Below are 23,278 nucleotides of genomic sequence, written 5' to 3' on the forward strand. Positions count from 1 at the left end.
TCATGCGATAGCGCATTCTTCACGGTTTGTCTGGCGAACCTGTGACGTTTTTGTAAGGCACATTGGTCACACTCGGAACTTTACGGGATTCCCCAGGGGAACCTGTATCAGGGAACATTTCTGTTTACAGACCAAAACGTCTCATGCGACAGCTCATTCTTCACGGTTTCCCGCGAAGAAACTTCTAATAAGCCAGTAAAGTACGATCAACCTGCCCCTCATGGGAGCGGATATTCAGTTTGTAGACGAAAATGTGTCATGCGACTCCTCTCTATTCATGATTTTTTACGAACAAACTTTTAGTGATTCTGTAAAGTAACAAAGACCTCATTGGCCACTTCTGATACATCAAGGAGCTCCCCAGGGGAACTTGTAGGAGGGAAAGTTTATGTATGCTGGTTGAAGCATGTAATGGGATAGCTCATTGTTCGTGATTCTTCACGAATAAACTTCTTATAAGTCGGTGAAGCACTCCAGCAGACCAAAAAGTGTCGCTTATTCTTCACGGTTTCTTACGAATAAACTTCTGGCGTTTTTGTAAAGGGCGAAAGACCTCATTGACTTTTTCCGAAATTGCACGGAGTACCCCTGAAGAACTTATATGGGAAGCTTTTTCGTCATTTTCGTCACCAATAGTCTTTTGATAAGTCAAGGACAATTGACCTTACATGGACAGGTGTGCGCCACCGCGCTACACAATCTCCGCCAAGATTTTTACGCCGTCGCCGACATTTTTGCATCGTTTAAATTCTTAAAATCTAAATTGAAGAAGTTCGCAGAGTTTCACGTGGCAATTCTGAAGTACTCGCGGAATTTCTCGATGAAATTCTGAAATGCTTTCCGTAAAAACTAAGAAGCACTTTCAGTGAAAAATTTCCCGCCGAAATCCTAAGAATTTATTTCAATATTTTTGTTGGAAATATTTTTGTTGGACTCCCGAGTTAATTTCCTTGAAAGTTCGATGAATTTTTCGTGGAAATTATGAAGAATTTTAGTGCACATTGCGAAGAATTTCCCGAATAATTAACCAAGAAAGTTTAAAAAAAATATTCGTGCACATTCCACACAACTTCTTGTGAAAACTCCGAAGAAATTCCTTTAGATTTCCCTACTCCTTAGGATTTCCGTTGATATCCAAAGAATATCTCGTTGAAATCAAACGGCAGAAAGCCAAAGCCGAAAACCACAAGGCCGATAATTGTTCTGAACGGCATTTTCGGTCAAATGACATATTAGGGCAAACAACTTTGAGTCAGTTAGGCCGTATGTCTCTTTTTCGACTGTTTGTTAGTTTCGACCAAATAACATTTTCGGCCAAACCATTTTCGACATAATAACCGTTTCGGCCAAACGTTCATTTCAGCCAAATTGTATTCGGCTAGTGACTTTCAGATTAACGTGTTATCCGGCCAAGTGACATTAGAACAAATGGCTTACGCCGAATGATTTTCGGCCAAAACGACGAGAAAGGGCCGTTTGACTGAAAGTTGTTGTAGCTATCAGGCTGATACCCCTCTGATCGAATATTTAATTTGCCCGAAAATGTCGTTCGGCCAAAAAAGTCGTTTGGCAGAACAGGTCATTTTTTTCTGAAATGATCGTTTGAGCTTGAGCTTGAGCTTGATTGACTGCTCGTAGTTGCTACTCCATTATGACCAGATCAGCTGTTCTTGCACAGGGAACCAACAGATGTTTGCTTGGGACTAGCACACATCTTCAATGTACAAGTACTGGTGATCTCATTTGTTAGGTCATACTGGCGCCTGCCACGTCAGAATGCAAGTCAATGTAGGGAAGGGGAGGAAATGATGATGCAACCACTCGCCCACTGCAAGCCGAATATACCTTTGCACTTGCCACGAGTGCATGCGGTTTTTTTAATGAATTTTTGGGTTAGGTTCGAGAGGCAAAGGTTCGCCTTGGTTAGCGAGCTGCCAATGTGATAGAAAGGAGAAGCAATTGATGTAATTTCAAATTGAATGTAGGAAACGAGCTCTATAGTTCATTTCAAATTTTAGGAGATTACTGTTAGAATACTGAAGTGGAAGGTAAAGGAATAGTAATGGAAACGTTATGGAAGTCCATTTCCAGTTCTAGCGATAGCTCTCCTGCGTATGAGGCAGAAGCAGTAGCCATATGACTACCAAGCCTGCTCTCATTTTTTTCTGAAATGATCGTTTGGCAGAAAAAACTATTTGTAACCCTCGTCCACCCTCCAGTCCAAGTCTGGTGCCAGACCAGGACTGACAAACGTTACGTCAATCCATGACTCTGAACGTGCTAGCGGAACCATCATTGACTAGCACTGCGTCGAGCTTCGCTAGCGCCTCTAGTAACGCTTGACCCCTTCGGTTGGTACAGCGGCTGCCCCACTCCACTGCCCAAGCGTTAAAATCTCCTGCTATGACGACCGGCTTACGACCCACTAGGTCAGACGATAGCCTATCTATTATCTGATTGAACTGTTCTAATGGCCACCTTGGTGGGGCATAGCAGCTACAATAGAACACACCATTGATCTTAGCTATCGCGACACCCTCAGCAGAGGAGTGTACCACCTCTTGGATCGGGTACCATCCCGTCGTGCAAATAGCCGCCATCCTAGACCCGTCCGCCACCCAATTGCCGTTATCGACAGGGACGTTGTACGGGTCGGACAGGATGGCCTTGACTCCGAGACCGACTTCCGCAATAGCTGCTGGGCAGTTGCACAGTGGTTAAGATTCAGATGTGTAACTTGCACGGCTTATTATTATTTTTCTCTCCGATGGGACCCACCCGTAACGTGGTTACAGGCCTGCTTTTTGCTGGCGCAGATAAGGCACTTTGGTGCCTTATCACATATATCGCCTTGTACCCTTCCTCACCACAACTACGACAGAGGTTGCTACGGTCTGGGCCCTTACAGCCCTGTCGTCACCCAAGACCTCTTGGGCCAGCTTCCTGTAGTCAGTCCCACTAGCCTGCGTTCCGCGTTTCAGAACCAAGATCATTTCACCGGTCTTGGTGCGTCTGACGCTTCGCACGTCCTGACCTAGCGCCGAAAGCTTTACGGCCGCCCGCATCGATTTAAGGACTTCAGCGTACTTTGCCTTATCAGTTTTCACCAACAAGGCCTCGCCTCTGTCCTTAGCTTTCTTTGCGGGTCGAGATGCGTTCGACTTCCGCTTTGCCCTACTGACCAACTGCCAGGGATTTTCGGTCCCTTGTGCCGATGGCACAGGCTGGCTGGTACCCTCTTGCGGCCCGGCGACTTGCGCCTGGTTGATGCCTTTCGCCTTTTTGGGCCGAGAAGTCACCTTTTCGGGTCGACGCCCTTCGGGCTCCTCTGCTCCACCCAGACGACGTTTGGCCTTTACAATTGCACGTCGTTTGGCTTTGCTCTGAGCGCCTTCGCCGGATTGCTGCCTGAGCCGTTTCGAGTTAGGCGCAGTCTTTTCTTCATTAGCCGTCAAGGCGAAATCAATCGCCTCTTGGGCCATGGTTGCTCCTCCAAGGAAGGAGAAGGCATCGGTTTGAGCACCTTTGTCGGCCTTCTCTCTTCCCACCACCCGCCTGATAAACGCATCCTGTTCTTGTCCTGCGACTCGAACAGCCTGGCGAAGCATCCGAAGGTTCTGTTTCAGTTCCTTACTGATGTTCTGCCTTGCGTTCGCGAACTCGATGATATCATCGAGTTGCTCGGCGACCACCCGCATCCCGGGTAGAAGAATTATTTTGTTTTGTTTCACCATGGGCGTAGCCAGGATTTCGAGCAGGGGGGGGGGCAACTTTTTAGGTCTTCTAATTCGTAGTTTTATAGTGGTTTTATGAAAACACATGAATATTAGTGCTTGGCACTATTTCCTTCTAAGTTCCAAAAACTTTGAATTTTTTTTAACTATTTTCATGAATTAAATGCAAGGAATGAATATTCTTCATGTTCTTTTATTTTGAACCTAATTTAAAAGGCTCAAATATGGAAAAGCATGACGGAGCCAAATTTATTAAGTTCAACATTTGGCTAGCAAACATACTGCTTCGCAAGGGTTGAACCCACTAATATTACAGTGTTTGTTTAGTTTCAATTTTATACTTTTTGGATTTAAATGAAAATTAGCGAAATTCGTAGAAATTATTCCAGATAATTGAGAAATTTCAAATTGATTGTTTGAGCTCAAAAAACGACAGGATTCAGACATTCAAGACATAACGATTTCTGAAAACCTAATGATTTTTTATAACATTTCCAAGATAATATAAAACTATTTTAACCTACCGAGATAAGCATGCCAAGACCATGCTGCAGGTGACTGAGTTGTATTCCCGGAAATGTTTAGGTTGGACATTTCCTCGGCATTTCTATGTGGGATGGTTTTATAAAGATATTTTTGGTTTTGAAAGTAAGGAATACATTTTATTCTATGGAGTTTTTATAAATATTAACGGGGCTTAATAATTAGTAAAGCTTTTCCAAATTGCGCTTCTGATCATTGTTGAGCTAGATTTTTTCCACTATTTATTTATTTATTTATCATCAGACTAAGGCCGGAGTGGCCTGTGCTGCACATAAAAGACTTCTCCATTCAGCTCGGTTCATGGCTGCACTTCGCCAACCACGCAGTCTGCGGAGGGTCCGCAAGTCGTCCTCCACCTGATCGATCCACCTTGCCCGCTGTGCACCTCGCCTTCTTGTTCCCGTCGGATCGTTGTCGAGAACCATTTTCACCGGATTACTGTCCGACATTCTGGCTACGTGCCCGGCCCACCGCAGTCTTCCGATTTTCGCGGTGTGAACGATGGATGGTTCTCCCAACAGCTGATGCAACTCGTGGTTCATTCGCCTCCTCCACGTACCGTCCGCCATCTGCAACCCACCATAGATGGTACGCAACACTTTCCTTTCGAAAACTCCCAGTGCGCGTTGGTCCTCCACGAGCATCGTCCAGGTCTCGTGTCCGTAGAGAACTACCGGTCTTATAAGCGTTTTGTAGATAGTCAGTTTGGTACGGCGGCGAACTCTATTCGATCGAAGCGTCTTGCGGAGTTCAAAGTACGTACGATTTCCAGCCACTATGCGTCTCCGAATTTCTCTGCTGGTATCGTTATCGGCGGTCACCAGTGAGCCCAAGTACACGAATTCTTCAACCACATCGATTTCGTCACCATTGATAGAAACTCGTGGTGGGTGGCTAACATTGACCTCTCTTGAGCCTCTTCCTATCATGTACTTCGTCTTCGACGTGTTGATGACTAGTCCAATCCGTTTAGCTTCGCTTTTCAGTCTGATGTAGGCTTCCTCCATCCTCTCAAAGTTACGTGCCATGATATCAATGTCGTCGGCGAAACCAAATAACTGGACGGACTTCGTGAAAATCGTACCACTCGTGTCAATCCCTGCCCTTCGTATTACTCCCTCCAAAGCGATGTTGAATAGCAGACACGAAAGACCATAACCTTGCCGTAACCCTCTACGGGTTTCGAAGGGACTCGAGAATGCCCCCCCAAGTAACACAATAAAACATATTGAAAATTGCAAAGTTTCAACGTTTGTCATATAAGCGTCACAATGACGTTCTAGAGGAACAATTTGGTCATTTAACTGTTTTCAAGGCGTTTTTCTAAAACAATTTATTATTTGTTTTTAAAAAACTGCTTACAAACAGTTTAATAACCAATTTGTTTTTCCAGAACTTCAATATGACGCATATTTCCATGATATGTTTCATTCTATGAATTGTTTTAATTAAGAAGTCATACATTTGTTTTTCATCTTGTTCGATAATAAGTTAGATTACGCTTCATGTCCAAGCTGTGCAACCAACGAGTATGGAAAATTATTATAATCAGTATTAGTCTCATGTAGGCTATATTGACGTTCAAAAAGACATTATTATGTCACAGGACATATTTTCATTTTTCAACAGAACAAACTATATCAAAACGTTGTCATGTACAAGTTTTTCAACAATAAGTAGTCATGTATAAGTTAATAAATTATTTTTATTCATATTCCATAAAACACAATTCATACCAATATTTCTTCATCAATTTTAGGAATCCATGTCTTCAACACGTCATTTAGCATAAATAAATTTTGTCATGATTCTCACTATATGTCAAAATCGTAAATTTAGACTTATTTGAATCGATCACATTTCTCAACATATGAAGTTAAATGTACAACATTTTCTCGTCAGCTGTCACGGTGCTAAGTTCAGTTTTCCAAAATGAATCACGAAATACAAATATCTGAAGCGGACAGAAAGTTATGGCATAAAATAAAAAGGAATGGACACTTTCGAAAACGAAAAACTGAATTACTTAAAAATATTCCCACAAAAGCTTTGCGTAGTGATATTCTCGTGGTTGAAGAATCAGATATTGTGAGCTCGTGCGTGGTTAATACTGACCTAACAGATTCGCATGAATACAAAAACACCTCAATTGCTGACGACGAATGGAAAGCTACTCACCAAGAAACTGATGATAGTGACCCAGAATTTGAAACTATGCAGGCTGATCCCCAAGCTTTCTGTAGCGAAATTAAAAAGTGGGCCATCGACTTTCAAATTAAGCATACTGCGCTAAATGCTCTTTTATGCATCCTTAAGAGTCACATGCCAGAGAATGTGCTTCCAAAGTGTGCTAGAGCTTTAGTTAATACTCCGAGGCACACTGATATTTCCTCTGATGAGAGACTTGGCGGAAAGTATTGGCATTATGGCCTGAAAAAAGTTTTAGTGGACCATCTATCCGAAATAGAAAATCTCCCTGGCGAACTATCTTTGAATGTCAACATAGATGGCTTGCCCGCGTTTAAAAGTTCTTCAACGTCTTTTTGGCCTATTTTGGTTAACATACACGAGTTAAGAGAAGTTCTGTCGCCATTAATCGTAGGAGTTTTTTGTGGAGGCAGTATGACAAACGTAAAAAAAAAATTGAATATTTTTTTAAATAACTACTAATTACAGCAAAACCCAAAGACGTTAACGCATTTCTAGAGCCATTCGTGGACGAGTTAAATGCTGTTCTACGTCACGGAATCGAACTCGCGAATGCAGAAGTGAAAGTTAATCTACGTTGCTTCATCTGCGATACTCCAGCAAGATCCATGCTCAGAGGTAAAAAGTGAAAGCCTTTCTCAATACCCTTTTAACATTTGAAAATATTTACAGGAGTAATCGGTCACAATGGATATAATTCATGTTTGAAATGCGTCACTGAAGGGGAATACTGTCACACATTCAGAACTATGACATACCCCGATATTAACGCACCGCTCAGAAATGATAAGGACTTCAGATCACGAATTTATGAAGGCCATCACAAGCATGACTCCATATTGGAGACGATTGTCGGACTGGATATGATAAACGATTTTCCTATTGGAGACGCTTTACATCTACTTGATCTCGGTATAACGAAAAGATTTTTGAATGGTTGGAAGTGCGGGTCATTAAACAATCATGATGCAAAATGGTCAGCCAGTCAAACTGAATCCGTGTCGAAGTACTTACAAAGTTGTAAACTGCCGCGAGAAATCAAAAGACCTGTGAGAAGCCTTGATCAGCTATCACGATGGAAAGGAACCGAATATAGAACGTTTCTTCTGTACCTTAGTCCGATTATCACAGCAAAGTATTTTGAAAAATCAGAAATAACGGAGCATTTCCTTAACTTTTTTTGTGCCGTGCAGATATGTTCCAGGTATGACCAGACCACGGAAAACTACTTGATTGCCAGGGATCTCATTAAAGACTTTTTGCATGGAACACAAATATTGTATGGTGCTCAAATGTTCTGCAGTAACATGCATAATTTGTCACATTTAGTCGATGACGTCGAAAGATTTGGCCCGTTAGACTCATTTGACGCGTATCCATTCGAATCCAAACTGTACTACTTGAAAAGATTGATTCGTAGTGGCAATATGCCCTTATCACAAGTTGCGAATCGAATTTGTGAGATTCAATCCAATGTCTCCAGCAAAAAGTTTAAAAAAATTAAAAAAACAACACCCACTTGCAAGAAAAAATGCACTGGTGTCATTGACGATGACCTATCTTTCATTGATTTAACTAATTCCAATCTCTATTCATTCATTGACCTTGAGAACTTTTGCTTGGATACTGAATCTGTTGCAGACTCATGGATTCTGACGGAAAAAACTGAGATTGTTTGCGTTAAGTATGTAATACAGAACAAAATTAATGGTAACATTCAGTTATGTGGCACTCCTCTATGTAAAATTTATGATTTTTTTCTAAAACCAGTGCGATCCTCATTACTGTACATATTTGCCACTGACTTACAATTAAAACCGCTGCAGCTATACTCTTTACAAAAAGTTTCATGCAAAATGGTCAAAATTGATTGTAATGATAGTAATTTACCGAACAGTGTCTTACTTCCGTTAATTCATACATTGTAATTTGTTACGGTCGTGTCATATATCATTCGAATAAATATAAAAAATATTGAAAATACAAAATCGAGTTCTTTTATTGTTCTTATCAACCAAATATGTCTACAAACCAAGGTCTGCTGATAAAATTATTCGTCCAACGATTCTAGTTGTTGTGTGTTGTCAATAAAAATTAAATCTTGTTGTTCGAGATTAGCTCCATTGCAGTTTTTGGTTTTTCCAGGATTATCCTTTCTCGCGCGAGTGCAATGGGATTGTCTTTGCGGCTTCCCATCCAAAAAACGTTGTAGCTCAATGTTCTTTTGCCGAAGCAATTTGCTGAAACATTCGCCGTTCGCTTCTGCAGTGAACTCAATGTCGGCGGCACATACTATGCGTTGCATTAAGTTTACAAACTTCGGAAATGTGTCCTTAAAGCTACGGTTTTCCACCGCATTGTCGGGACCAGGTATCTTCCTCGATTGCCCTTTCCATGAAAATGGTTGTAGCACTGTTGGCGCTAGAATTCTTCTCACAACGATCTTAAAGAAGGGATTACCTTCTCGTTTTCCGTTCAGGCAATATTCAGTTTGGAAGAAACGGTATAGTTTGTCCGCGAAAACCTCACACTTCAATTGAATTTCAAAAGCAGCCATCTGACTTTCTTCCTTGATAGGGAAAAGCTTCTCGAATTCAGTGAAGTCTTCATATTCTCGCTTTTTCTCCGATGTTGAACTTCCCGAATGTTTCATTGACATAAACTTATTTATATTGGCCATGAAGAGAAGTATTTGATCCATTTTGGCTTCGATTGCATCCAATCTTGTCTTCATAGCAGCAATATCATTCTGAAGCTCGCACAGCGCACGAAAGGAAACATCGTTCTGTTCTTCTATTAGTTCATCCGTTAGATTTCCTGGTATCTCATTCTCACCCAGATCGATCTTTACTTCGTCATTCTCTGTCGACTGCGTCTCCCCTGGTAGCTCGGCGTAGCAATCATATCCCATTTCTACATATTTCCGTCCGTCACTGCCTTGGATGATCTTCGACGACTGCATTGTATCATCGATCTGTTATAATAAATGGAAAATCGTGCATTAATGGATGAGATAATTATTTATTATTTGAATAACAATAATGAAAGTTTATTGCTAAGTATTTCATGTATGGAACTATAGCATAGGTTGAGAACCACTGTATGGAAAGTAAAGCTCTTAATGCAATGTATACACGTATATATAGGTCGGGAGATGAAACAGAAAGACAAAAACAATGATGCATCGATATTGATTATTGAATTGGTCGTCTCTGTGGAAGTACTTATGCGTCAATTGTCGTGCCTGATTGCCGGATGCACTCTGTGTATTACTATTATTAGGCCTTACTGCATTCTAATGTTATGTTACAACTGGAACAAATCGGAATTCATCTGTGGACACTGTGGTAGAATAAGTTGGCCTACAACGAATAAACGATAAATAAATAAATTATATTTCATTCCATACTTACTTGAGTTTGCTTTAACTGTGAAGACCGCAAGAATAGTTGAAAATAACGGGTAACTTCGATTGCAATCAGAATGCAGTTCGAAGTTGCCCGAATATTTCAAGTGAATAACGGTTTATAAACATAAACATTGAAGAGCTGTCACTTGAAGCAAATCATCATTGAAAACGAACGAGTGTGTTAGTGTAATGCACTAAAGTAGGTAAAAATGACAAACAAGGTATGCTCACTGGCTAGTTATGTGGTGAGTTACTGGACCGAGTGGAAAGTGAACTTCATCCGACAATGCGTGAGATATGAACCCGAATAAAAAAAATGAGAGCCTGAGAGTAGAAAATATTCTCGGAGAGAAGAAAAACATTTATGTATGGGTATTATAGTCGGAGGTTGACTAGCTGGTACTCGAGCCTATACAAAGTATTTGTTTAGCGCGTTCAAACGTTTATTTGTATGAGTGAATATTTCCGTTCGCACGTTGAGCGCGCGTGTGGATTGAGGGTTTGCGAAGAGAAAATCGTGAGAGCATCGGCATTCAATCGACGAATCTTGCGGCGTACAGACGCATTAATTATCAAAGTTCGCGAGTGATACAAAATGGCCGACCAGCCGAAAGAAAAAAATTACCACAATGACGCAGCGAAAGCTCCCACAAAGTAGGTATAAAAAGAAAATGAGAGTATGCAAAAGAAAAATGAACAAATCAAGAGAAAAGTATTTTCATGAGCGACAGGTTTCATGAAAATTATTAGCGCTGAAAGCTTGCGACAGGTCAAGCTGGCTTATCCGCCATTTTCTTGACGTGCGACAGGTCACGTAAGAAAGCGCATAATAGCTTACGACAGATCAAGCATTGAAAAAGTATTTATACGGCTTGCGACAGGTCAAGCTGGTTCACAAGTGCGACAGGTCACTTGAGAACAAAAGCCTTTAACCTTCTACGGCACAACAAAAAAAAATGTATAAAAAATAAAGTGATAAAATAACAATGTAAGAAGTCTGTTGAACTGTAGAAAAAAAAACTGTCGGAATGAAAATCCGCTCAAGATAATACAAAATTTAAAAAATAATAGTAAGCAAATATCTGATACTTTGTTACAGGAGTGGATCTGGCTCTAAGATGTCTAAGAAAGATCGCAAGATGACCAAACTGGAGAAGTTAACTTGCAAGTTAGAAGCAGAAAAAGCAGAGATGGCGGAGCAGCTCAAGAAAATGCAAGCGGAAATGGAAGCGATGAAGTCTGGAAGAGGTATCAGCTCCACACCCGATAAAGACGTTGTTGAACAAGATAGCGTGGATTTTGCAGTTGTACCGTGCGCATCGAGTACTCGCCATGGGAGAACAATTGGAACTGCAGAAGAATCTCGCTTCTTATGTTCTGTTAATCAACTCTCGGTATCATCTATTACCATTCCGGAGTGCAAGCCGGCAGAAGGAGACGACGAAATACACCGGCGTACATATGAAATGTGGAAGGACCTTCTTACCGATAGTTTGACTCTAGCCGGAATCGAGGATGAGATGACAAAATTCATTGTATTCAAAGTGAAGGCTGGTTCCCGCTTACTTTCTATCTTCAAGAATACCAAATCCGACGATGAAGCTCCTGATGCAACGACATGTCCTTTCTCTAATGCGCTTCACAGACTCAAACTTTATTTTGGGTCTGGGTCTGATGTAATGTTCCAAAGGCGTAAGCTCTCTCTGATGGAACAAAGACCAGAAGAATCAGATTTAGCCTTCATCACCAGAGTGGGTGATACGGCACAGCTGTGTGATTACGACAAAACCAAAGAGTTTGAGGAAATCGTCAAAACTGTCGCAGAGCACGCCAAGTGCAAAGAAGTAAGAGTTACGGCACTCAAGATGGTTAGTCGAAACGGAACCTTTACGGATTTAGTGGACAAGGTCCGGGAAATTCAAGCGATCCGCATGAATGAAGAATTCTTCGAAGCAAAATATGGACGACGCCAAACAATAACAAAAGAGGCAATGCTGGCTCCGGTGAGAATGGATTTTCCAAAGCAATGGGTGCCACGACGAAATTTTACACCTCGTGGTGGTGGAAGATATCTCCCATACTCTCGAAACATTCAACGTCCCGGACAAGTAGGATGGCGGCCGAATAAAGCTTACGAGCCGTTCAGAGGAAACTCGGAGAACCGGAACGTCCCTTCTCGATCTGATAGGTGTTGGAGATGCCTCAGCTATTTTCACTTACCATCGGAGTGCGGAGCAGCAAGCCTTGTTTGCAGAAAATGTGGCCAGTTGGGACACATTCAGAGAGCGTGTGAATCACCGAAGAATCAAAAGCGAGTTGCAACTAAAGAATTGTCAGAAATCGAAGCAAAGCAGTCCAAAATGGAATCGGTCGAAGAGAAGACAGGTGATACGAAAGCGGATGAACAAGTGAGTGACTAACTGAAACCAATTTCTTTCCAAATTGACAACGTTAAGGTTGACGGTTAAAAATATAGTTCTAGTTGTTTAACAAAACCATTCGTATAGTTAGCGACAAAAGGGGTATAACCGATTTTCTCGTTTCCTTATTTTCCTTCATTAAGATGGGATTGTTTTTTTGTTTGTTTTAATTACTAAAATTGGAATATAAACTTAATCGAGAATAATTTTATCAATAATATTGGTACCTAAACTTGTCATTTATTTGGAAGTATAATTTTAAAGAATAATAAAGTTGATATCAATAAAGTTTGGATTTTGTTCTGATTTGGTTTTACATTTTATTAGGTGACTACACCCGAAAAGCAAATCTCGAACGAACGATATGTCATAGCCACCATTGGTGTTGATACGGAAGAAGGTTCTATAACTGCATCGGTTGCGGGAATGCAATGCGTATTTCTTGTCGACTCCGGTGCACAAGTGAACACACTTATCGAAAGACTGTTTCTAAAGTTGAAAAACGACGACAGGTACAGTAAAAACTTGTATAACATCCGCGAAGGGTCCGATATATCTTTAAAAGCATATGCTTCGAAGGGAGAGATAAAGGTGGTGGCTACATTCGAAGCCTTCTTGACTATCTCCGAAGACCGACCGATGTACCTTGAAAAATTTTATGTCATAAGAGAAGCAAATCGCTCATTACTAAGTCGATCCACTGCCATAAGATATAGTGTGTTAATGGTAGGCATCGACGTACCTGTTCAAATCCGAGACCTGGATAATCAAGTGGAGGATTTTTTCGTATCATCCATCGAGGTCAATGAACCATTTCCCAAGTTCAACATTCCTCCGGTAAAAATCAGCTATGATACATCCCGGCCACCGTGCCGTAACATATTTTCGAACATACCAGTAGCTATCAAGCCTTTGGTACAAAGAAGACTAAACGATCTGGTTAAAACTGACATAATTGAACCTGTGCGCAACGGAATGGATATGTCGTTCTGCTCTTCGATGTTGGCCATTCCCAAAGGCAAGTTCGACATTCGTTTAGTCATTGATCTTCGAGGGCCAAACCAATACATCAATCGGACTCCTTTTCCTATGCCGACCCTTGAGTCTATGCTGGCGAGACTAAATGGTGCAACGTGGTTCTCGACCCTTGACTTATCTAACGCTTTTTTTCACATAGAGTTAGATAAAGATTCTAGACATCTAACAAATTTTTATACAGAATTTGGAGTGTTTAGATGTGTCCGCCTTCCATTTGGTTTGTGTAACGCGCCAGACTTATTTCAAGAGGTGATGCAGAGAGTAATCTTGGAAGGCTGCGAAGGTGTGAAAAACTATTTGGACGATGTCCTGGTATTTGGTTCCACAAAAGAAGAGCATGATGCAAACCTATCAGCAGTGCTCAATCGCCTCAAGCAACATAATGTAAAACTAAATACTGAGAAGTGTGTTTTCGGCAGCCAAGTGGTTAAATTTGTTGGATTCACTCTCAAGCCACAAGGATGGAGCGTAACGGACGAGAAGATAACCGCAATCAAGAGCTTCAGAACGCCAACATCATGTGCAGAGGTCAAGAGTTTTCTTGGGTTGGTGACTTTTGCGGACAGATTTATTCGGCGACGAGCAGATTTGACCGAACACCTTCGTGCTCTTGCAAACGCAGACAGGTTTTACTGGACTGAGGAGGAAGATAAAGAGTTTGTATACCTGCAAGACCATGCTTTGAAGAAAATACAAGTGCTTGGATATTATAGCACAACCGATACAACCGAGTTATACGTGGATGCCAGCCCAATAGGTCTAGGAGCTGTACTGGTGCAGTACAATTCAGACAATGTACCTCGCATCATATCATGTGCCTCGAAATCGCTCACGCCTACGGAGCAAAGGTATCCTCAGACCCAGAGAGAAGCCTTAGCCGTAGTATGGGGTGTTGAGCGTTTCACAATGTATCTACTGGGCAGATCGTTCACTATTCTAACAGACGCTGAGGCAAACGAGTTCATTTTTAGCACAACCCATAGAATCGGAAAAAGGGCTGTATCACGTGCAGAATCATGGGCGCTACGACTTCAACCATACGATTTCGTCATAAAAGGAGTGAACGGAAAAGACAACCTAGCGGATACTCTGTCCCGCTTAATACATAAGTCGCAAAAAGCGGAACCATTTGAGGAGGACGATGACGGTCATTTCCTATACTCATTAGATGCAGGATCGATGAATATTACCTGGGACGAGATCGAAAAATCTTCAGAAGAGGACGAAGAACTGCAAATGCTACAGGAAGCTTTGATATCGGATATTTGGCCAAAAGAACTACGAAAATATGAACCTCAGAAGAAGAACATCCATGCACTAGGGTTCTTGTTGTTCAGGGGGGACCGCGCAATATTGCCGCCAGCACTACGTACGAAAGCACTGAAAGCTGCACACGATGGCCATATCGGAGAATCATCGATGAAGCGGATCATGCGAGAATTCTTCTGGTGGCCTGGCATGTCGAATGATACTGTTAAATACGTCAAAAACTGCGAAACCTGTACCATGCTAGCCAGGAAGAATCCTCCACTTCCGCTTTCACCAAGGGAAATTCCAGACGGACCGTGGCAAATATTACAAGTTGACTTCCTGTCTATTCCGGGGTGCGGCACAGGAGAATTTCTGGTCTTGGTGGACACCCACTCACGATTCCTGTCTGTAATCGAAATGAAGAATAAAGACGCTGAAAGCACAAACAATGCTTTGTGTGAAATATTCAAAATGTGGGGGTGCCCTCTCATTCTCCAAAGTGATAACGGGCCCCCATTCCAAAGCAACACCTTCATTCAATATTGGGAGAACAAGGGTGTGCGTATCCGGAAATCATTACCATTATGGCCGCAGTCAAATGGCGCCATAGAGCGACAAAACCAGGGAATAATTAAAGCAGTAGCTGCCTCAAAACTGGACGGAACGAACTGGAGAAATTCATTGCAGAAATATGTGCATAACCACAATACATTGATCCCACATTCTCGGCTAGGAGTAACCCCTTTCGAGCTCATGGTGGGTTGGAAGTTCAGGGAACTTTCGTCAGTATGTGAAACCAACAACACTTGATAAAGAGGATATAAAGGAAAAAGATTCTGAGGCTAAGCTCAACAGTAAAAATATATGGATTATGCTCACGGTGCAAAGGAAGCTGCTATACAAGTAGGCGATACGGTTCTCCTAGCACAACAACGCAAATCAAAACGGATCCGACATTCTCTAGAGAACACTACAAAGTACTGGCCAGGGAAGGAGCAAAATTGGAGTCCTCAGGCGCAGTGGTGTGCAGTACACCCGAACTGTACCTGATGGGAAGTGAGCACCATGCGATCCACATTTTGAGCAGTTAAGCCGCACATCGGCTCCAGAAGTACTCAACACTGGACAGGTCGATATGAAGGTTGAGTTAGATTCGACGAGCGGCATTCCATCATCTGCTTCAAATGCTGTTCCTGAGAGGCTTCTGCGAGACCATTCAAAATAAAAAACCAGCGCGATTCGATTCCAAATTTGTTTACGTCGTCTACGATTAGAGTGGAGGTGAGAGCGAATGTGGTAGAATAAGTTGGCCTACAACAAATAAACGATAAATAAATAAATTATATTTCATTCCATACTTACTTGAGTTTGCTTTAACTGTGAAGACCGCAAGAATAGTTGAAAATAACGGGTAACTTCGATTGCAATCAGAATGCAGTTCGAAGTTGCCCGAATTAGGTTCTGCAGCGTCTGTATCTAACCTCAAGCTGATGACTGATTAGTAGTACTTCGCGTTGGACTCGGGGGCAGCCTGCCAATCACGAACTCGAACCTTGTCGGAGTCAGTGGAAAGTACTACTGAACTGTCAAAAAAGTTCATTCGACGAGGACCGAATTCATTCGTGACGTCATGCTGCAGAACCTAATATTTCAAGTGAATAACGGTTTATAAACATAAACATTGAAGAGCTGTCACTTGAAGCAAATCATCATTGAAAACGAACGAGTGTGTTAGTGTAATGCACTAAAGTAGGTAAAAATGACAAACAAGGTATGCTCACTGGCTAGTTATGTGGTGAGTTACTGGACCGAGTGGAAAGTGAACTTCATCCGACAATGCGTGAGATATGAACCCGAATAAAAAAAATGAGAGCCTGAGAGTAGAAAATATTCTCGGAGAGAAGAAAAACATTTATGTATGGGTATTATAGTCGGAGGTTGACTAGCTGGTACTCGAGCCTATACAAAGTATTTGTTTAGCGCGTTCAAACGTTTATTTGTATGAGTGAATATTTCCGTTCGCACGTTGAGCGCGCGTGTGGATTGAGGGTTTGCGAAGAGAAAATCGTGAGAGCATCGGCATTCAATCGACGAATCTTGCGGCGTACAGACGCATTAATTATCAAAGTTCGCGAGTGATACAAAATGGCCGACCAGCCGAAAGAAAAAAATTACCACAGAAACCAGCTACACAACTTACTAGCAACCATCAAATTAGCATACGGACTTATTGTAGATGGCACTTCGAGGCAATTTCTTCACCTTACGATTAGAAATCTTTCTTTTGCACTTCATTTAAAATACGGATAACAGATATAAACAAACTTGCTTGCTGTGTTAAGGCTACCTTACACCTCGGGAATTTGGTCCGCGGTTTTTTCCCCATGCATTTTTGCATAATTATTATGCGATGTTTTCGGAATTTGGGCACGGAAAATCAAAATCCCGGCTCCATTTAAAATGCACTGGGACCAAAATCCGGCGGAAAATTTTTCCCGAGGCGTAAAACTAAGGACACACCTTTGGTACTTGTATACAACTAAATTGTGTTTTGCGTTTTATTGTTGTTATATTGCCTTCAACCATTTTCTTACTTGACACACATATTTTTCGAATCTGTTTCTCCCTCCCAGGTGCTACCCAGCAATTCCAATAAGACATCGATGCAAAATGATTCGATATCTGTCAAAAGTAATCTTGCTCTGCGAGCAGGGTTATTCGATAATTAATGAAATGTCACTTTTAAGTTTAATTACAGTTTAATTCTTTAAATGAGACAGACCCTAAAAGATGTTTTAGTTACAAGATAAACATTGTCGCTGTCGTCGCTGTCCGCAACATCTTTTGCTGGCGAGGATAGGGGATCTAAATGTCAATATCTAAATGTCAACATACGATTTTACAGTTAGGTACCACACATGATTTGGACAGCAGAACAAAGGGAACCGAAGCAACAATCTTTATCTGGTAACTAAAATATCTTTTGGCTGACTTGACAAATATTTGTCATTACAACAAACAGTGTACTACCGGCTTTACGTCTGTTTGTCTGTGGTGGAACTTCCATATAGATTACATCGAGCTGTTATGCTACGTTTAGACGGTTCAAGTGAATTGAGCAAATCACTTGAATTGAACGTCTATAATCATCATCATTCAACTAACTTGAACGAAAAGAAAGATGATCATATTTAACCTTTGGCAAGTCAATTTAATTCAAATGAGTTGTTCAATTTACTCGCTCTGTCAAACGTAGCATTATTTCTAGAATCCAATCAAGCCCCATAAAACATTTGACAGATGGGAAATTTCTTGATACACCGACGAAGTCGGGTGCCGATGGAACCAACTGATTTTATCACCGACTTAATCGGGTGTCAAGGGAAACATCTGTTTTTATCGCCGACGAAATCGGGTAGTGACCAAGGTCTCGACGAAACCAACAGATTTTATCATCGACGAAATCGGGTGTCGTGAAAATCAACCATCATGAATACCAACTAAATCTGGTGTCGACCAAATCATTTGTATGGATAACCTATTTTGTCGGGTGACTCTCAGACATAATTTAGATCCACATATCAATCGATGGATTAAGTAGTGTTTATACACCAAATTAAATCGGAATAATGGTTGATAGATTACATTTGCTTAACGTATTGTTTACTTTTGAGGATGTTGTGATTATTGAACACAATATAATTATTAAAATTAGTTGAATATCTATCACGTAAATTGCAAAATGTAGTGCAGTATGATGGTAAGTATGTGTGTGCGTGTGTGCGCAAAAAGTATCGCAAAAAATGTTGGGCAATTATCATTATCTCGCAACAATTTTCGACGGGAAATTCTGTTTCCTATTGAAAATTGACCGGAACGGACAATGGGCTCAGAGGTTATGGCCGGAATATATTATTATCAATCCAGTAGAAACCCGAAATGGGCGATTAGCGAAATTGGATTTTTCTCAAAATCCGTACACTAATCCTAACTTCGGAAGTGGTGCGCTGTTTTCATTTGGTAATGTGCTATACAGCGCAACACTTCCGAAATTAGATTTAACTTACGGATTGTGAGAACAATCCAACTTCGCTGGCAGCTAATTCGGTTTTCTACTGAATTGATAATATTTTATATTATTTTCATGTAAAATTGATTCTTCATTACAGCTTCTTGTACAAAAACGCTTTAAAAATCTAGTCTATTTTTGGCTACTTTATCTTAAACTGATTTGCCCTTGATTTGCTCGCAACAGGTTTCAATCGACAAGGAATCCTATCCCACTATGATAAATTAGTCGGATCTATATGGACTCTGAAGCTATGGCCAAAATACAATTTTAATTCAACAAACACGTAAAAAGTATCTGCCACATTACGGAACACTTTGCGAAGCTAGGACTGTATCTATTGAGAATGGTCTAGAAGTGATCAATTTTCAGTCTACATTCTATTAAGGTAAAGTTTAATGTTTTTCTTCAAAAATATTAATGTGACTTGTCATGCGTATTTATTTTTAAAGTATTGATAAATCATCTCTCTTTTTATTTGCATTAATTTTCCATCAGCCTATTTCCATACGAGTGACAAACATTGGCGCCAGGAAGACGACTTTCATGCCCGAACCCTATTAATATCGTACACGTCAACGCATTGGCCGGGGCCTACGGCTTTTCGTCCTAACTGTGTAAGAAGGCATGACCACATATTTAATGTCTTACCGGGATGTGAAGCAGTCTCTGCAGTACCATCGGCGATGTCAACTAAAATCGTCCAACTAAATAAAAATAAATCACTCTATTTCGTCGGGTTATGTTTGTTCTCTGTTTGAAACATCCGATTTATAGCTTATTTTAGTAGAACAAAAACAACCGATTTATTCGGGAATCGTCTAATGTTCATTATAATATAGTTACTAATCGAGCAATTAACTTAGTTTTCATCAGCCGATTTCGTCGGCTATATTTCATTATTGAATTAAATCAGTTGATTAATCAACCGATTTTGTCGGCTATATTTTATTATTCATTTGAATCAGTTCATTAATCATTCGATTCTTTGGGTTTTCATCGGTCGATTTCGTCGGTTTAATTGCTTTTTTTGCGCTAGAATACTTTAGCCGATTAATCTGCCAACTAAGTTTCTTCAAATCAGTTGATTTTTTTGACCGATTTAATGTATCGATTAATCGCTAAACGCCCCTGTAAAACTCCCATAAGCGTCTGTGCAACAAACAACCGATTAATCGGCTGCAAAGTAGGCCGATCCGACCGACGAAAACCGACTAAGTCGGGGGAAAAGTCGGTAGGATGTTTTATGGGGAGCATTGTGGACGTCATAATCGACTAAGTTCTTATAACTCAGTTGAATTTAATTAACAGTTGAACATGTTCAACTTTCTGTTCGTTCAAGTATAAGATAGTGTTTAGACATTCAATTCCTGTTCAAGTCAAGCGATTTGCACAATTCACTTGTCTTGTCTAAACGTAGCATAACATTATTGAATTTCCTTATTCGTTCCGCCAGACTATAGTTAAGTGACGAACCGGTTGACATTCCGTCAAATCAACCAAAATCATCGAACGTCAACAGACCAGTGTAAAGACTCCAATCAAAACAAACTTACAGTTTTGCATCGCGTTTCGTATTTTATAAATAGTAATAGTGCTTAAATAACTTGGAATCGTTTGTAAAACAATTCCGAATTTAAGTTAGACAAAGTTCAATACCAATGGCCAGGAAGCGTTGATATCTAAAACCATCGATGAAAGCTTTAAAAGGCACAGGCACAGGTTTTGATCATTATTATCATTTTGATAAGTAGTGGATGCTGCTAAATCTCAGGTACAAGCACTGGCTATCGCTGCAAGGATTAGAAGGCCTTTATCCTGATCCAAAAGGAATATGTAGATCTTGTGCACCTCGATGTCGCCAGCATAAAAAAAATATGCAATTTAAGGTGAGTTTTTACTAGTATTACCTGATCCATTAGACGTGAACCATAATCCTACTGTCCATCAGTCACATTGGGGGATATTCAAATTTTGATTCTACGAAGACTATTCTATCAGAAATGCTTTTCAGCCGATAAGTATAATGTTGCTTTAGGGAATATCCTTAAATTACGTAACACTTAGAGGGGGGAAGTGGGGCTTGCTTGAAGTGTGACGATCCACACAATTTTCAGATGTTTCACACAAAAAGTGTGACATAGGGGGGTAGGGGGGTTGAAAATAGCCAATTGTTGCGTTACGTAATTAATGGATCTTCCCTTACAAGGAAAGCAAAACAAATAGTACACAAAACAAGTAAAATAAGTACCTTGTTCACACTAGACTGGGATGTCTTCGCAGCAATAGGTGTCATTGTCCTTGAGCTACCGGCAATTTGATTAGCATGACAGGCGGCGTTGAATGACGACGATTCATTAGGATTTCCTTGGGATACGGTGATAGTTTTCAACGGAAGTTGGTTCGATATTGGTGTCGACATAACTTCAGCCCCACTTGATAGTGAAGTGTTAGCATTTGAAGCCGTGCCAGATAATAGGATCGGAGTCTCCTGAGTTAGGGTACTTTGTTGGGACAACTGGTAACTTTCCAACGTACCTGATGCCGAATATCCTGGAATAACTTCATATTCCAATAATCTATCGTTGCGAACCGGCGTATTCGATTCATTGGATGGCGCTGATACAGATTTTTTTTCGCTTGTAGGACTTGTGACCTAAAAATGTATTAATCATTACCTTTCAATAATTTTACAATAAATAAGTTTCTTACGGCGACTTTTTGCTTCTTAGGCGGTTGTAGATTGTATGATTTTGATTCGAATTTGTCCTTTTTTTTAGCAGGACGCCCTCGCGTTCCTTGGGTCATGTTGACGGCATCCTCTGAGTCAGTTACCATTTGCAGACGATTGACTTCGTTTTCGGCATCTCTGAAAGTTTTTGTACGCCCCACTGCTTTGCAAGCTTGCTTTGTCCAAGTTTTATAATCCGGAATGGTTGTTTCATCCGTCGAAAGGGAGATGAAATTATTCGGTGGCCACCAAACTTGATCGTTTTGAACCCAGTTGGACGGAACGATGGTTAAAATCGGTTTACTTTTTTTAGTTTTCCGAGTTTGCACTACTATGAACGCCATGTCACTGTCACCTTGTCACTGAAAAACTTCACTGGCTTCTTGTTACGTTAGCTTAATAAACTTGTCCTAAAATTGTCATTTTTATGTTTTCTAAAGAATTTTCAAAACATTTATCAAATATGTCTTATAATTGTTTATAGCATGTTTTCTAAACGTTTTCTTAGCATGTTGTAAGACTTATTTTGATGATCGTAATGCCATCTTGAATTTAGCATATACATTCAAATTATTTTACAGTGCTGGTCAAAAATAGTGACAAATTCAAGATACATACGTAATGAACGTAAAAGCCACGAATAAATATGTTTTTTGACAATTTGAAAACAATTGCGGATTGGGCGTTTATGATTTTGAAAACATTGATTTGTTCATTTTATAAAATATAAACGCTTCTCTGCAAAATTAATTCCCTTATCTGATGAAATCACATTAATTATGTCCTGATAATTTGTTTGTTGGACTTGTTGGTGAAAAGGTATGTTCTACGGAGAGTTGTGCAAAGGGAATGAAGATATGGGAATATATACGGTTTCCTATTGAAAATATGACAGGTCGGTCTCATGACCAAAATAATAATTTCAAATCCTGAAAAGGAAAATGCATTGTTTTGGCATCTATATTATTCGGATTTGTTCTCAACAAGTTCCGATCGATGTGATATTTTACAATGCTTTTAAACAAATGCGAAAATTATGAGCTGTCTACCTATCAGTGTTAATTTAGACTTTCCTATATGCCTTTCCATGAGGCATTATCATCGCTAGGTAGATTTATTGGGGTTATTTATTTAATTTATTTGAGCTTATGAACGAAGAAAGCTTTATACCAATGCCTTCGCTTGGTTAAATTGATTTTGTATTTGGGACATTTTGGGTCACTTAAACGCAAAATTATTCCACATACTGACGTCATAATTTAACGTACTCATTCGTTTTCATTGGGATACAGCAAGACAAACGGGCGCCTAACTAAATCGTAGTTCATCCAACTAGTAAAAGTTTAATATTTTTAAAACATAGTGAACCCAACTATTGCAAATAAAGTTTTATTTTGGATATTTATATTCAATTTCATTTTCACTTAGGCACATATTAACCAATATAAATAAATATATATATGAGCATAATTTGAGTGATACAATGCATAGCTTAAAATCAGTGTTCTCAATTTCCCTTTGCGTGATTGTAATACCAGAAACATTAGCTTCTATTGTATATTTTTAATCTCTGTGTAGAAAGCTATCAGAAATCAGGTAAGAAAGGATTCTTTTTGTCAATCTAGGACAAAGATAATAAAATATTGCTATTCCCCGGCAACGCTTTTTTCATCATAATATAGGAATGAGTCACATTAGACCAAGAAGTAGACGCGATCGCGCGATGCGACAGTGCAATTCGGCAGTTAATTGTGGTTTTACCTTTATTGTTAATTCACATAATGAGTACATGTCTTCAACGTTACTAACAGGAATGAAAATTTTAAAACTACAATATAGGTTGTTTAGGCCAGGACTAACTTAATACTGACAATG

The 23,278-nt window shown here is 40.2% G+C and overlaps 2 protein-coding genes across 2 annotated transcripts; one reads left to right on the top strand and one right to left on the bottom strand.

The window, feature by feature from the left end:
- Positions 1-8,459: 8,459 nt before the first annotated feature.
- LOC134219410 (uncharacterized) lies at positions 8,460-21,739 on the bottom strand. The gene is made up of 3 exons (XM_062698134.1): positions 21,385-21,739; positions 20,924-21,328; positions 8,460-9,459 (listed from the first exon to the last, which is right to left on the bottom strand). The coding sequence occupies exons 1-3, from the start codon at positions 21,508-21,510 to the stop codon at positions 8,536-8,538; spliced, it is 1,455 nt and encodes a 484-aa protein (XP_062554118.1). The 5' UTR covers positions 21,511-21,739; the 3' UTR covers positions 8,460-8,535.
- Positions 10,165-12,306, top strand: LOC134227587 (uncharacterized). The gene is made up of 3 exons (XM_062709174.1): positions 10,165-10,548; positions 10,994-11,897; positions 12,007-12,306. The coding sequence occupies exons 1-3, from the start codon at positions 10,490-10,492 to the stop codon at positions 12,304-12,306; spliced, it is 1,263 nt and encodes a 420-aa protein (XP_062565158.1). The 5' UTR covers positions 10,165-10,489.
- Positions 21,740-23,278: the final 1,539 nt, after the last annotated feature.

Source organism: Armigeres subalbatus, chromosome 3 (genome assembly GCF_024139115.2).
Source record: "Armigeres subalbatus isolate Guangzhou_Male chromosome 3, GZ_Asu_2, whole genome shotgun sequence".
NCBI lineage: Eukaryota > Metazoa > Arthropoda > Insecta > Diptera > Culicidae > Armigeres > Armigeres subalbatus.